The 16,887-nt window shown below is 42.4% G+C and overlaps 1 protein-coding gene across 5 annotated transcripts in view; it reads right to left on the bottom strand.

Annotated features, from left to right (window-relative positions):
* TASP1 (taspase 1) overlaps nucleotides 1-16,887 on the bottom strand; it is a 71,213-nt gene that overhangs the window by 43,472 nt on the left and 10,854 nt on the right. For 4 of the 5 annotated variants that reach the window (XM_079969985.1, XM_079969984.1, XM_079969986.1 and 1 more), the window contains exons 2-4: nucleotides 16,329-16,545; nucleotides 15,521-15,588; nucleotides 13,739-13,807 (exon numbers count right to left, since the gene is read on the bottom strand). In XM_079969985.1, the coding sequence (XP_079826111.1) occupies nucleotides 13,739-13,807; nucleotides 15,521-15,588; nucleotides 16,329-16,473 (282 nt within the window). In that variant the 5' untranslated portion in view covers nucleotides 16,474-16,545. The remainder of the gene's footprint in view (nucleotides 1-13,738; nucleotides 13,808-15,520; nucleotides 15,589-16,328; nucleotides 16,546-16,887) is intronic. The other variant, XM_079969987.1, reaches the window with a different exon arrangement.

Genomic DNA, 16,887 nt, shown 5'->3' with positions numbered 1-16,887 from the left:
GGGATTCAGCATATTACCAACTATAAACCTAACCTTGGTGCTGTCGACGGTGACCCTTTGCTGGCGGAGGAGCTTAACCTCTTCTTTGCTCGCTTCGAGAGGGAGCCACCTGAGACGTCGGTATTACAGCCACCAGCCCATAGGGGCCCCTCATTCACTGTAGAGGAGCACGAGGTGAGACAGGTATTGAGGATGGTGAATCCGAGGAAGGCTGCTGGACCTGATGGCATCACTGGAAAGGTGTTGAAGGGCTGTGCGGATCAGCTGGCGAGGGTCTTTACTAAGATCTTCAACAAGTCCTTACACCAGTCTATTGTCCCACCCTGCCTGAAGTCGTCAACTATTGTTCCTCTGCCTAAAAAAACCCACAATCAGTAGTTTGAATGACTACAGACCAGTTGCACTGACTCCAATCATCATGAAGTGCTTTGAGAAACTGGTGCGCCGTCACATTATTTCCTGTCTTCCACCAATTTTTGACAACTACCAGTTTGCATACAGGGCAAATAGATCCACAGAAGACGCTATCACCACCACTCTCCATGCTGCTCTGTCCCATCTGGAGCAGCCGGGGAGTTATGTGAGGCTGCTGTTTGTGGATTTTAGCTCTGCTTTTAACACTATCCTCCCCCATAGACTGGTGTCCAAGCTAGAGGCGATTGGACTCTCCAACTCCACCTGTCTCTGGGTTTTGGATTTTTTGTCAGAACGTTCTCAGAGGGTTAGAGTAGGGTCACATATGTCCAAAGCCCTTAGCCTTAACACCGGCTCACCACAGGGTTGTGTGTTGAGTCCCCTGCTCTTTACTCTCTATACGTATGACTGTACAGCCATCTATTCCAGCAACAAAATCATCAAGTTTGCTGATGACACTACGGTGGTGGGGCTCATTTCAGGAGGGGATGAGTCCGCCTATCGGGACGAGGTGGAGCGGCTCTGTGTTTGGTGTGGAGAGAACAATCTGGCTCTTAATACAGCTAAGACCAAGGAATTGGTGATGGATTACAGGACAAAAAAGGCGGTCATTCAGCCCTTGTATATCAACGGGGAACGGGTGGAGAGGGTGGCGGAATTCAGGTTTTTGGGAGTGACTATCGATCAGGGCATGACTTGGAGCGCAAATACCACTGCTCTGGTGAAGAAGGCTCAGCAGAGAATTTATTTCCTCAGACTTTTAAAGAAGAACAATCTGAGTGAGAAACTGCTGGTGTCCTTCTACCGAGGCTCCATAGAGAGCATTCTCACATACTGTATTTGTGCTTGGTTCTCCAGTTGTACAGCTAGGGAGAAGAAGGTGCTCCAGAAGGTCATAACCACAGCCCAAAGGATTATTGGTCATCCTCTCCCATCTTTGGAAGAACTGTACGGTTCCCGTTGTCTTAGGAAAGCAAACAACATCCTGCAGGATGCATCTCACCCGGGATACAGTCTGTTTGCACTACTGCCTTCTGGCAGGAGATATAGAAACATCAAGTCAAGGACAAATAGACTGAAAAATAGTTTCTATCCAAGAGCTGTGGCCTTTTTGAATGCTGTAACTCGATAGTGTGACCTGGGAGTTTGATGGGTGTGGGTGTGGGTGTGGCTGGAATGTGGTTTGTTTGGTTGTTGTTGCTGTTTTGCTTTTGTTGTTTTTTTTTAAGGGATGACATCCAATTTCGTTGCACTGTGCAATGTTGCACTTGTGTAATGACAATAAAGAATCTATCTATCTATCTATCTATCTAGAATAAAGATTAAAAAACATCAGCCAAAGCATTTGTCAACCAAGTCTTCAGAGCTTAAGGCTTATCACACTGAGAATGAGAATTATGTCATCACTGACTTATTTCCATAACAACTGCAGTTGATAATTCTAACCATATCGTGTCAAAATAAATTTCTCGTCACATGTACTATCACTTACATTTCTTCAATATTTTCCATCCAATATTTATTTGCAAATATATTGGCAGTTTCATAACTGTGCTCAGTGCTGTAACACCTCAAGAAGTTTCTGAATTCTGAGATTCCAGCACAGCTTTTCTTTGCATGTACATATCATGGCAAGACATAGCTAATTGTTGACCAGGGACACGGGGCTTCCCTTCCCTTGTGCAACTGGAAGTAACCATCAACAATCCCTAGCTTAGTGTTCTGTCTGAACTGGAGATATTGGTTTGGTTTGCTTCAAACAAACTACAAAGAGTAGGCAAGGGTTGTTCCTGCCTTCATGTTGTGGTTTGTTTGGAGCTAAACAAAACCACAATCCCTGGTGCAGACAGAACACTAAGCCACAGATCATCGATGCTCCCACATGCACTACGGAAGGAGCGAAGCAGCAACAGCATCTCCACACTCACAGAGCCATTAACTAGGTTTACCACGATATGGAAACTGGGCCACTATATGCTAAACGTCGGTTCAGTGGCCATGGATATAGTTTGATTAACACCTGCTTGCTCATACACATGGCATACGATGCCTAAAGACCAATCATTAAATAATTACAGTTATCTATCTCTCTATGAACTGTCAAAAACAAAATCTCAGCCCTCTGGGACATATGAAGTTGTTGGTTTTAGATATATTTATATACATGCATACAGAGAGAGAGCTTCTGCGAAAAAAAATCCTTACTGTTGCATTTATGAGACTGTGTACAAACCTATTGTAATCACAGTAATAGCTAGCTAGCAGTGTCCACTGAGCATTTCAGCCTCCTTCAGGAAAGACAAAGCTATAAAAGGCTCTAGAATACAACCTACTGCATTCCCAAACACCTAATAGTGTGGCTGAACTATGAGCCAGAGGCACTTTGTGGTACAATACAGAGACTCTATCACTATAAGCAAGCACTCTCTCATTTCTCGCATTTACTTATTGTCGACTCTTTCTCAAGCACTCAACTGGCTACTTACAATTACCGTATTTTTCGCTCCATAAGACGCACTTTTTTCTTCCTAAAATGTAAGGGGAAATGTCTGTGCGTTTTATGGAGCGAATGTGTGGTCCCTGGAGCCGAATTGCTGAGGGGCAAAAAGCAAATCATGCTTTTTTTTTTTTTAGAAAGAGGGAAGGGGGTGTTGAAACAAAGCCGCTGATCGTTTGCTGATCGGGAGCAAGATAAGGGACGCTAGCAATTAAAGGAGGCTGCCTGGAAGGGGGGAGGTAAAAGCTCATTGATACTCAGGATTTTTGCATTGGGTCACCCCAAATTCTCCATCAGATCACATAGCATGTCCATGGCTACAGCCTGCACCCAAAAAATCATGCACCCACTGTTTCGTGGGGCCGCAATGGCGCAAAAACGTGGTTACAAAGCACGGATCCACATGGTTCCTCAGGATTTTTGCATTGGGCTACCCCAAACTCACCGTAAGATCACATGTCTATGGCCACAGCATGAACCACAAAAATCATACATCCACTGTTTCGTTCAAAATATATATTTTTTTGTTTTCCTCCTCTAAAAACTAGGTGCGTCTTATGGTCAGGTGAGTCTTATGGAGCGAAAAATACGGTATATGAAAAGAAGCCAAAGGGGGGCAGAGACCAATAAACTGTATCTGTTTTGGAAGTATATATAAATACTAACTTTTTAAAATGTGGTTACGTAATTGGTCTCCCCAGTTTGGAGAACATGTGACAGTATGAATACCTATATCCTAAAAGTGTCAATAGGGAATGGCCATTAAGACCTTCATTCAGCATTAATCTTGAAAAGTTGTCGAGTGTCAGTGGAAGGATGATTGACATTAGGGAAGCCGAATGGAATGTTGGGCAGAGCAGAGTGAGTGACAGGGTGGGGTTCGGAAATGACAACTAAAAGGAGAGAGTGTCTGCGAGCAAAACAGACAAGAGGAATGAAATGACAGAGATAATGAAAGCACATGCATAAAAGCATAGATGTTGTGGAGAAGACTTATGTTATGATACTGAAAATATGAGAATTCTGTGTACAATGACTACTTGTTTTAGATATTATTTTCCATAAGCGAATATATATTTATGTTTTAACTGTCTATGATCTGGTCTGGCTCGATTCCAAGGTGACTGTATCTCACTCCATGTGTCTTGCGTAGATTTACTAGAGGAAGAATATAAAGAGAGAGACCTACTGCTGCCAGTACATGATGGCAGAAAGTACTTTAAGGAAAGTCTGGACTCACAGAGCAGCTGAGGGACTGAACTGGAGACAGGCCCTGGGAACATCACAGGATTGTAGAGATGGAAGGGACCACAAGGGCCATCTAGTCCAACCCCCTGCAATGCAATAATCTTTTTGCCCAACATAGGGCTCAAACTCACAATCCTGAGATTAAGAGCCTCTTGCTCTACTGACTGAGCTATCCTACAACCTCAGTAAATTACAGCACCATATGAATTTCTGTTCTCTTCCCATTTCTGTTCTGCACAACCCAAATTACAACTTCAATTTATCTCTCTACTCTTGCTAGAAGTGAAACATTCCTCAAAACCAAACTGCAGGTGGTATTTTACATCTGCAAAGAAACACTAAAATGGTTCAATAAATTAAAGTTACACAAATAACTGGCAACTAATTAACAAGCGGGGACGCAGGTGGCGCTGTGGGTTAAAGCCTCAGCGCCTAGGACTTGCCGATTGAAAGGTCGGCGGTTCGAATCCCTGCGGCGGGGTGCGCTCCCGCTGCTCGGTCCCAGCGCCTGCCAACCTAGCAGTTCGAAAGCACCTCCGGGTGCAAGTAGATAAATAGGGACCGCTTACCAGCGGGAAGGTAAACGGCGTTTCCGTGTGCGGCTCTGGCTCGCCAGATGCAGCTTTGTCACGCTGGCCACGTGACCCGGAAGTGTCTCCGGACAGCGCTGGCCCCTGGCCTCTTAAGTGAGATGGGCGCACAACCCCAGAGTCTGTCAAGACTGGCCCGTACGGGCAGGGGTACCTTTACCTTTACCTTAATTAACAAGCAAAATAAGCAGATCAGATCAAAAGTCTGTGACCAATGCAACGAGGCAACTTCTTAAATTAGCACATTTCCTCAGATGTTCCAAAAAACCCAAAGATATTCTTTTTATGAAGATCAGTATGGAAGCCTTGATCACAGTGCTGGAAACAAACTCATAACGACAATTCAAAGACTCAGTGGGTTACAATATGCCATGATTAATGGTATACTGGATTGAGCTGGAGGAGTGTCTCTGGTAAGGGATATATTCTCTGTCCCAGAAATATCTCTGTATTGTTTGAATTAAGCCTTTGAATAAATTATGGCATTGATGTAAAACAATTTTCAGATATCTTCCCTTACAAAAAAAAAAAACCCTTTGTAAATTCACATGGGTTAAAAACATCAGTTAACTGGACTGTGGAAGATTGTAAGTTACAGTGGTGCCTCGCAAGACGAAATTAATCCGTTCCGCGAGTCTCTTCGTCTAGCGGTTTTTTCGTCTTGCGAAGCAAGCCCATTGACGGCTTAGCGGCTTAGCGCTATTAGCGGCTTTTAGCGGCTTTTAGCGGCTTATCGGCTTAGCGGATCAGCTGATAAGCAGCTTAGCGGCTTAGAAAATGGGGGGGGGGGGAAACCCCGCAGGAACTCACAAGACATTTTCGTCTTGCGAAGCAAGCCCATAGGGAAATTCGTTTTGCGAAGCGCCTCCAAAACGGAAAACCCTTTCGTCTAGCGGGTTTTCCGTCTTGCGAGGCGTTCGTCTTGCAGGGCACCACTGTATTTGGAAGATAACTCAGTTCATACAAAAACAACCTCTGCAAGAGGGTACCACCCTGCTTGTTGGTGTAAGCTCATGTCAAAGTGTTGTCAGTACAAATCACAGGTGCATTCATAGAATCATAGAATCATAGAATCATAGAGTTGGAAGAGACCACAAGGGCCATCGAGTCCAACCCCCTGCCAAGCAGGAAACACCATCAGAGCACTCCTGACATATGGTTGTCAAGCCTCTGCTTAAAGACCTCCAAAGAAGGAGACTCCACCACACTCCTTGGCAGCAAATTCCACTGTCAAACAGCTCTTACTGTCAGGAAGTTCTTCCTAATGTTTAGGTGGAATCTTCTTTCTTGTAGTTTGGAACCATTGCTCCGTGTCCGCTTCTCTGGAGCAGCAGAAACCAACCTTTCTCCCTCCTCTATGTGACATCCTTTTATATATTTGAACATGGCTATCATATCACCCCTTAACCTCCTCTTCTCCAGGCTAAACATGCCCAGCTCCCTTAGCCGTTCCTCATAAGGCATCGTTTCCAGGCCTTTGACCATTTTGGTTGCCCTCCTCTGGACACGTTCCAGTTTGTCAGTGTCCTTCTTGAACTGTGGTGCCCAGAACTGGACACAGTACATTCTGGGCACTGGACATTCTGGGCACTGGACAGTACATTCTGGGCACTGGGAACTGGACACTGGACATTCCATAAAGAACAAAAAAGGCACCCAAAGCCTGTTTAATTGTGGTCCCGCTTGATGAGGTGGTAAATGTAGGACTGACCAAGGGTAAAATCAACACTAGCTGCCTATCTCTGGGAAGACAATAATATCACTTGGTGGGGTAAATGCGGGGCCTACTGCAATTGCCACTGAGGAGTGAAGGAGTTCATTTTCACGATAATGGTGGTCTTCCTTGATGGAGTAATGCAGGACCCTGCCAGATCCACCAAGCAATAAGGGTGCTCAGTGTCCAACAGTGGTAGTTCTGCTTGATGTAGTAATGCAGGACTCACCAGGAGGCCAAAAAGGAACCAGGAGAAAATGACTAGGGAAACCGCCACCACCCCAGAAAGTAAAAACAAACAAAGGCAACACACAAGGTGTGGGTGGGTGGGTGTTTGTGGGGAAACACAAACATAAAAAAACCAAGAAGTAAACAACAAACCTGACAAACACAGCAAGGGAAGAGGAGGAAATAGAAGGAATGAACTCACAGCAAACGTAGAGGGGAAAAGGGAATTTTTGCCAGATAGGCAAAAGATCCGTCCTATTCCATCTAAGGCAGGGAAGATCTGGAGGGCATGATGACTCCTCCTGCTAGAAGAGGAGGCATAAAAAGAGAATGTCCTCCAACACAACAGAAATTCACAGTAAATACCATTTTCACTACAAACACATAGCGTGCTCCTACTTCCACTTCTCCCTGATAACAAGCAGGGGCAACAAACCAGGATTCTTAGATTAACATTACATTCAAATGAGGAATCATGGTCTGTTTCACTTCAAACAAGCCATCATCTGAAGCCAAGGCTCACTGCTTCTGGTTTGAGAAAAGCACAGCACAATCCCCAAGTGTGTTTCTAAGCCTTTGATTGTGGTTGTTGCTCTAACTTATTAGCACGGTGCATCAAAGTTGATCTCCATATTCACAGTGAACCATTAACCATGCCTTACTAGGATGAGCGAACGTAGTCTAGGTGACATAACTGGGCACTCAAGTTATTATTATCTGAATTTATTAGATGCCTTCTCTTGCCATGGGCAACTCAAGCTATCCTGTCTTGATCATGTCCACAAAAGTTGCCATAGTCTTCCACTTTTGCTCCAACCAGTCCTTACATCATCATGTGATTGACCCTTTCCAGTGCTTTTTTTCTGGGGGTACACAGGGGTATGAATGCCCCTAAACATTTTGTGCATCTTTGTACTTTTGTCCATTTACTGTATTTATTTTTCCCAATTTGAACTATAAAATGGTGATTTTCTTGAGTCAAAATGAGAGTACCCTTAAACATTGTTTTAGAAAAAAAAGCACTGACCCTTTCTATTGATAGTCACCACAGGACAAGCAACTTGGGGGAGGGAGTTGATGCCTTACTAGAAAGGGTCCTTATTGGAAAATGGGAGTGGCAAACCGATGCAATTCAACAAAAAAGAATCTTTTGGTATGTTAAATTTTAGGCTATGCTTTGAAGCCACTGTGTTTTAATCACAGATAAAATGTTAGGGCATCACAGGAAAAACGTCACACTCACTCCGCTCAAAATAGTCAGAAAAAGAATAACGCCTACGGAAAATGGTCTTTTCTCTACACTTTGTCAATTACCATTAGAAGAATGAACTCAAATATATCATTTAAATACCAATGGTATTAGCCCAGTAATGTAAGACTACCTATGCTTGTGAAAGAAGGGAGGGAATGATTTGAAAATCTCATTTTATGAGCTGCAATCATTAAAATAAAGTCACATATAAAATGTGAAAGATCTGCTAGGAACTTTTATCACTCTTTTATAGCAGCAATGCATGTCACTGCCGTCTCTAGTATTCTTCAGCTTAGACTTTCCAGTCCTCCAAAACGTGTCAATACAATATTCATCTGTTAAGAAAACAGATGAGTTCTCTTTCACTCGGAAAAAAAGGAGAGAGAAAAAGCTAAGAGAAATGGCCAGCCATCCACAAAGCTCAGCACAAAACATTTTTCAAATAAAAAGAAAAAATTAGGCTAAGCAACAACCAAAGCAACACACTCTGCAATAGAGCAGGCTTAAAAAATAATAATCAAAAGTACTCCAATAGAGAAACTGTCTCAGCACTACTTTCTTGAAAGTTAACAGCATGCACTTGACTTAATACTATATTTTATTTCAACTTAAATTATTCACAAGTCCTCCCTTTATTTCTACAACAAGAACAATCTTGTTGTGTTTAAGCAACAACAGATAACTGCAAAACACTGATCACATTTATCTTCTCTGACCAATCTACAAAATGTCATGAGCAAGGCAAAACTTTGTATGTGATGTCTTGGGAATGCCAAGAAAACTGACCAATTATGCAGGCTGTTCTGGGCATTCCAACTCCAGAAACAATACAGAGAAATTCACATCTGATTAAGGTCCACATAAAAGGGGGGGTGGGGTTTGCTTTTCAGCTTCTCAGGCCAGATCCTTATTAAGATTGGACTCGTGGGTCAAATTTAACAGATGGGCCAGGTCACTCACTTATATATCACACAGCATTATGACATCATATGATTGACAGGTGGTTGGAGCCACCCACCTGTTAAATACGCAGCTGTGCAAGTCTTCCCCATCCCTTTTAAACTCCTGATCTCGGAAGTTAAAGAGGAGAGTGCAGGGAGACTTGCACATGCTATAAGAGAAACCCCATGTTTCTATTTCAGCCTGAATTATGAACACAGGGGCTGTCTTAAAGCCTTTTGCAGAAGTGCTGTTGGAAGTGTTGTTGTTGTTTAGTCGTTTAGTCGTGTCCGACTCTTCGTGACCCCATGGACCAGAGAACGCCAGGCACTCCTGTCCTCCACTGCCCCCCGCAGCTTGGTCAGACTCATGCTGGTAACCTCGAAAACACTATCCAACCATCTCGTCCTCTGTCGCCCCCTTCTCCTTGTGCCCTCCATCTTTCCCAACATCAGGGTCTTCTCCAGGGAGTCTTCTCTTCTCATGAGGTGGCCAAAGTACTGGAGCTTCAGCTTCACAATCTGTCCTTCCAGTGAGCACTCAGGGCTGATTTCCTTCAGAATGGAGAGGTTTGATCTTCTTGCAGTCCATGGGACTCTCAAGAGTCTCCTCCAGCACCATAATTCAAAAGCATCAATTCTTCAGCGATCAGCCTTCTTTATGGTCCAGCTCTCACTTCCATACATCACTACTGGGAAAACCATAGCTTTAACTATACGGACCTTTGTTGGCAAGGTGATGTCTCAACTTCTCAAGATGCTGTCTAGGCCTGTCATTGCCCTTCTCCCAAGAAGCAGGCGTCTTTTAATTTCGTGGCTGCTGTCACCATCTGCAGTGATCATGGAGCCCAAGAAAGTAAAATCTCTCACTGCCTCCATTTCTTCCCCTTCTATTTGCCAGGAGGTGATGGGACCAGTAGCCATGATCTTCATTTTTTTGATGTTGAGCTTCAGACCATATTTTGCACTCTCCTCTTTCACCCTCAATAAAAGGTTCTTTAATTCCTCCTCACTTTCTGCCATCAAGGTTGTGTCATCTGCATATCTGAGGTTGTTGATATTTCTTCCGGCAATCTTAATTCCGGCTAGGGATTCATCCAGCCCAGCCTTTCGCATGATGAATTCTGCATATAAGTTAAATAAGCAGGGAGACAAAATGCAGCCTTGTCGTACTCCTTTCCCAATTTTGAACCAGTCAGTTGTTCCATATCCAGTTCTAACTGTAGCTTCTTGTCCCACATAGAGATTTCTCAGGAGACAGATGAGGTGATCAGGCACTCCCATTTCTTTAAGAACTTGCCATAGTTTGCCATGGTCGACAAAGTCAAAGGCTTTTGCATAGTCAATGAAGCAGAAGTAGATGTCTTTCTGGAACTCTCTAGCTTTCTCCATAATCCAGCGCATGTTTGCAATTTGGTCTCTGGTTCCTCTGCCTCTTCTAAATCCAGCTTGCACTTCTGGGAGTTCTCGGTCCACATACTGCTTGAGCCTTCCTTGTAGAATTTTAAGCATAACCTTGCTAGCGTGAGAAATTAGTGCAATTGTGCGATAGTTGGAGCATTCTTTGGCACTGCCCTTCTTTGGGATTGGGATGTAGACTGATCTTCTCCAATCTTCTGGCCACTGCTGAGTTTTCCAAACTTGCTGGCATATTGAGTGTAGCACCTTAACAGCATCATCTTTTGAAATTTTAAATAGTTCAGCTGGAATACCATCACTTCCACTGGCCTTGTTATTTGCAGTGCTTTCTAAGGCCCATTTGACTTCACTCTCCAGGATGTCTGGCTCAAGGTCAGCAACCACACTACCTGGGGTATATGAGACATCCGTTTCTTTCTGGTATAATTCCTCTGTGTATTCTTGCCACCTCTTCTTGATGTCTTCTGCTTCTGTTAGGTCCTTTCCACTTTTGTCCTTTATTATGGAAATCTTTGTACGAAATGTTCCTTTCAACCTGCATTTTTGAGAAGTGCTTTAAGGCAGCCCCTGTTATCCCATTTCAGTTGAAACAAGAGCAGCAGGGCTGCTTTACATCACTTCTCAAAAATGCTGCTTGAAATTTCTCCTGTGAGCAGGCAGCAGAGGCTGCCACCCACCCACCCTCCCTCCCTGCTACAGGAGAAGTGTACAAGGTGCTTCAAGCATGCTTTGAGAACCACCTTACTCCTCGCTGAGAACTGGCATGTAGCCAGTACAGGATTAAGCTCTGTCCTCCTGCCTGGCTGACATCACCAGACACATCAGCTGATGCACGGGTGAGTGTGGTTTGCAGGAAATAGCCTCGCAGGCCACAACTGGCCTATGGACCTTCCCCACACCTGACATAGGTCTAACAGCTAATACTTCCATTTCATCTTAACTAGAATTAAGCCTTTACTTACTGCCCAGTACTGAGGAACTTCCCTGGGGAACAATCTATAAAAATAATAATCAGAGAGCGAGTGAGTGTATATGTGTGCTGGGGAGGGTGTGCATCCTTAAGGAGCTTCCTTAGGAAAGAAGCAGATTTCACAGAACTGATGAAGAAAAGCATGTTCCAGTTCCCCATCCACCCAAATATCTGGAACTATGGATTTGCACATTGGGGACGCAGGTGGGTTCCCACTCACAGCATTAATATTTGCAGCTTGTGCTGTCTCGTTAAGTACCCATCGCTGATGTTCTAGATTCCTTCGTGCTATATTTACAAATATGCATTACACTTTCTGCTCGCATTGAAGGAATGTAAAAATACTTAATTATGTCCTTATCTGGCAAGCACCTGCAATCAACATTGGCCACCTTAATATTAGGAAATACAGCGGTCACTGACAACTAAATCACAGCAGATTATCTTCTCAACATGCAAACTGCTATGTCCAATTCACAGAGTAGCTGGCTGCATTTCTGTGAAGTCACATCATCTGGCACAAGGAGCTTGCGTTCTTTCTGCACAGAAAGTGAGCAAAAAACAGCCAGCATACCACAAGCAAACTGTCTACTAGCTCATAAAAGATCAATAGAAACTCCTGCTCCTTGACAAGTCTTTGAAGTGATGCCTCTTGGACTGGCTGGAATCCTGTGTAATCGACAATATGTAAACTCAGCAGAACTGAGTGGGGAGCAGATGGGAGGAGACAACTGCCTGAAAAGGCACATCATCTTTCCCCCTTTCTCACATTCAAACAAAATCAGATGATTTGTAGTCTACTCTGTAGAAGTCTCTGTAAAAAAGGGTGTAAAAATAAAAATAAAAAGGTAACCTCAGTCAGGAGCAACTTATGCATTCCACTACATTCAGAGACTTTCCTATCAGTATTACAGGTACTGGTAGCAACATTGATAAAGTCCCTGATCTGCAATCGAGGGAAAGTTCCTTCCCAACTCAACTCCATTAAGAGCTCATACAATTATAGTTCAGCCAGAATGGAAAGTAATGTTTTCCTCCTACCAGTTGTAAACCCTTGTTTATTCACAGTTTCCAAGATCCCCTTGGAACTGAGAAGTAAAGACGAACTATCAAGAACTGAAAGAACTCAAGCCAGAGCTTTCCAAATATGTTTTTCCAGCAACATCTGGAAGGGCCAAAGGTTCCCCACAGCTGGACTAAAGGGCAAGGTGGGGCACCGTGCTGATTCCAACTGATACATTACAGCATCCAATTAAGCTTTATAAGGCAGAGAAATACATGCAGAGGGGGGAAAGGTAACCAAGTTAAAGAAAGTGGATTCTATGGGGAAGTTGTGGCAAAGCCATTCTCGTAGTAATGCTTATTGCTAGGCCTACAAATATATTTGGGAGAAGACTTAAGATTGCGTCCCACCATTGCCAACATGGTCACAGGGATGGACTACCACTGAATAAGACCAAAGGGAAGGAAGAGCATATAGAAAACAGCAGGTAAGGTGAAGTAGAACCACCAAGGGACAAAGAGAGGGAAGAAGCAGAGACCAAGGAAAAGAAAGCAGACAAAGCTGGCTCGGAAAGGAAAGGCATTCACCCATCTATTCAGAAATAACCCATCTCATCTGCAGTATCAATTTCCATGCACATGCCAACCATTTGATGGCATATTCATAATAATAGTTAAAGGTTTAAAGCTTAATATTTCAAATCATAGTTAAGAGACAGTGAAGTACCTATACCTCCTACGAAACCAGAGCTGAGTGGCCAAGAACTGATATCAGAAATCATTCGATTAGGAGCTAATTCTCTCTATGTAATTACCCTGCACATCCGCAGGGACTCAGAACATTTTCACTTTCAAACACAATAACCTGACCTATGGGACAACTGTAATTCCAGTACTGTTATCTGTTTAGTTATTCATGCTTTTTAAGTTCCTCAGAAAAACCAAGTGATATTCTACTGCACTTTTTAAATTTAACTAAAAAAACATGTTTGTTTAAATCATACCACATCTTTAGGGTAGCAAGATTAGTTGTTCCAGGTCTTACCTAGGGAATTAATGTGGTGTTTTGTTATGGCATTGTCCCTCATCTTATGAAAACAGATGCATGTCTTTATTGAAAGCACATTAGGAATTACTAGTGGCTCCCCACAACGATTAAAGCAGACATTAAGGAAGCAAACCCTAACTGCCAAAGAAAAAAACAACAAAAAGCTGAAATGCACCCAGAGTGATAAGCTCAGCCACCTTCCTTTCCACAAAAGGAATGACACCTGCAGCAATAAAAAGCAGAAGCAGACAGAAAAATGAGGAGGGAAATCATAATTATATTAAAATTGCCCTTTTACATATGAAAGACTTCTAGCATTGGTTGCAAAGTTAATGCATTTAATATAGGGCAGCTGAACAGAAAAATGTGGTCAACAAATTGCAACCAAGAGAGTGAATGTCTGAATAAAGAGAAGTACCTCTAGTTCAACTAGCGCTGCAGTCACTGCATCTGTTACAAGAGCCCCAGCCTGTAGCTTTTCAATTGCCTAGAAGACAGAATTTTTAGGATATAAAGTTTTGCCTTTTATTTTTTTACATACTAAATCTTCTATACAGAAAAGGCCAAGGAGTCACTTGGTCCTGAGACAGACATTACAAAACATAATTATAATCAAGAAGGGCGCAGGGCAGGGATGGGGAACCGGTGGTCCTCCAAATGTTGCTAGACTTCATCAGCACCAGCCAGCCTGGCCAATGGTCTGGGAATATGGGAGCTGCAAACCACTAGCATCTAGGGGTTCCCCATCCCTGGTGTATGGAGTACTCTGAGAAGGGAAATAAAGGAACTACTGTAAACACTTATTTCACTATTATTAAATTAAGGCACCACATAATACCAGTAACTCTGACTACATTGTATTTCACATATTAATATAACACTAGGACATTAAAATACCAACATTACCATTTACACAGATAAAAATGGAACCCCCCCCCCCAGTTTCACTGCATGAAATAGGAAACAAACCAGTCAATAATGAGAAAATAAATTTCAAATTATGGATTTGTAAAGATACTTCTGTTCTGAAACAGATTTCCACCACACACACACACTGCATTAACCTAATGCCACACTGTGGGCGAAAAAGATGTTATAAGGCTTGCTTTCAGATTAGACATTTCTGTCCAGAAAGTAGAGTGAAGTGAAATTCCAAATACAGCAACTAAAAGCAACCCAAACATCTGATGGACTAGGAAGGGGAGAGGATCTACAGGGAACATCTTCCATTGATGTTCTAACATTTGCACTGGCTTACTATAACACTGAAGACACATCTGAAGATTTTTTTAACCAACAGGACTCCAAATGACAGAGATTACCTCTGGGCCTTCCTCACTTCCTATCATGATTTCTACAGACTGTTGAGCTTGGGTTCCTAACAATCACACAATGAGATATTCCCAATTGTTATTCCCCAATTTGAGAATTCCTTCCCTCCAAGGGGTTCAAGAAAGCCCAAGTGAGAAGCAATACAAAATCCCACTTCAACTCAGAAAAATATTTTTATGGCTGTTCCTAAGCAAGTTCTAAATATGTAACTATATAAATAAGGTTGAGATTTTAAAACTCTTAAAACATATTAAATAGTTTTAGCTGAAGTTAAAATACAAGAGGCAAGGAAGCTGGTTACTCTTTAGTCAGTGCAACGCCATCTAGGTCAGATACTATACCAAGCGTAATAAGAGAAAAAATGGAAATAAAATAGTTAACAGTGCAACCATATGCATGGCTACTCAGAAGTCTCACTGACTTCAACAGGACTTATTCCTATGTACATATGTATAAGAGTCAGCCTATGTAGAGCTAATAAAAAGACAATTTGTGAAGATCCAAAGTTTATCAAAAGCATCTTGCAAAATGAGAAAATTAAGAAGAGCAGAAAGATCAAGGCATTTCAAGGTGTTGAAGCAGCTGAAACACTACACAAGTAACTTAAGCATTCCATTTTTTTTCTTGCACAGGATGATGACTTTCTCAAGTATTGTGAGAAACTGTATTGTAAAAATTAATTTCAAATATTCAAAGTTGCTATCAGACAGATGACACTTTTGAATTTCTAAGTTATATATTTACGGGAGGGGACATCCTTGTGTATACGTGGAGAAAAGAGTAACATTTCAATTCTGTACTTCATGAAGAAATACAGCAACATGTTCTAAAAGATTAAACACTTGCTCCAAAATTAGCAAACTCTTACCTTCCTACATGCTCTTTTGCACACATGCTTATATTCTTTGGCTTTGGATTCAGAATGATACCCTGCACCTAATATCAAGGAAGATTTGAAGGGAAGAGGGGAGAGAAGGGATTAATTCAATTAGTTAGACCCTCCCACTTTATCTAAAGTTAACGGAACTAACCTTTCCTCACCAATATAAAATACAGTCCAGCTGCTTCCTGGAGCTAACAAGCATCCATCCCATTAAAAGTTCATTCATACACACTGCCATCAGTGGGGGAACTGCCTCCACCTAGTGCAATCCAGCAGTATAAGAACATGCATGTACACAGTGCAACCCCAAGAATAGGGACTGAACATGTAGGTCTTCAGCACTCAGTCAGCACCCGGCCTCTAAGCAGAGTGCCAGCTGCATCAGAAATACCCACACACACACGCCTAACGCTAAAGTGTGAAACTGCACCACCATGCAGAAGCAGCTCCACACTGGGCCACAAATGTAAAAGGGGCCCAATACAGTTTTTGTTTTCAAATGAGAAGTGCAAAGATATATGCATCGTATTTCCTATCTTAAATGAGATCAAGCATAGCCCTGAATGAGAGCAAATGAGAAAGTGCAGGAGAATATGACGTTAAACATAAAATGAGATGTCTCCAGCTCAAATGAGAAGTACAAAGATATATGCATCGTATTTCCTATCTTAAATGAGATCAAGCATAGCCCTGAATGAGAGCAACTTCCTGCATATCAATTTCTTTTCTACCCCCAAACTTCCCCCAAAATATTATACACAAATTTCCTGTGGGACACTGCACATGCCTTCACCTGCATGGACAAGTACAAATCCCACTTGTCTCCCTTTCTGAGCTTGCTTTGCTTCGTGTTCTTTCACCATCTCCCCTACTGCACTGGCGTGTGAAGATCTGGAGGGTAGAACTTCTACTGAGCTTATCCCCTTTTCCATGCTCATACTTCAAGGTTACCATCTTCTGTGGAGAACAGCATACTTCCATCCAAGAGAAAACACAGCTGAGGACTCTCCCTGAAAAAAAATGAATAAGCATACAGTATTGTATTTTTTCTGTCCATAGGAGATTTCATGCAGTATATTTTTGTGAAGGTACTACCATTCCATGTAGGATGACCACCTCCCTCACTACAAAAACAATTATAGGAAACACCAGATAGTAGCCTACATATGTGACAGCGCTGTACAATATAGTCATATCACATATCTGACTTTTCTATTGTGCTAATAAGCTGGCCTTTAAATAAAAACAGAAACAAATATAGAGAGCAGTTAGATTTTTAAAACCGCCACAGAAAACTTTTAGGTGCCTTTTTAGTTTGATAATTCTAATGGGAATGTTTTACAAATGGAACA

The sequence above is a fragment of the Podarcis cretensis genome (genome assembly GCF_951804945.1).
Source record: "Podarcis cretensis genome assembly, chromosome: 3".
NCBI classification, from domain to species: Eukaryota; Metazoa; Chordata; class Lepidosauria; order Squamata; family Lacertidae; genus Podarcis; species Podarcis cretensis.
The sequence above is the reverse complement of the archived record's forward strand: the minus strand, read 5'-3'. Positions and strand labels throughout refer to the sequence as shown.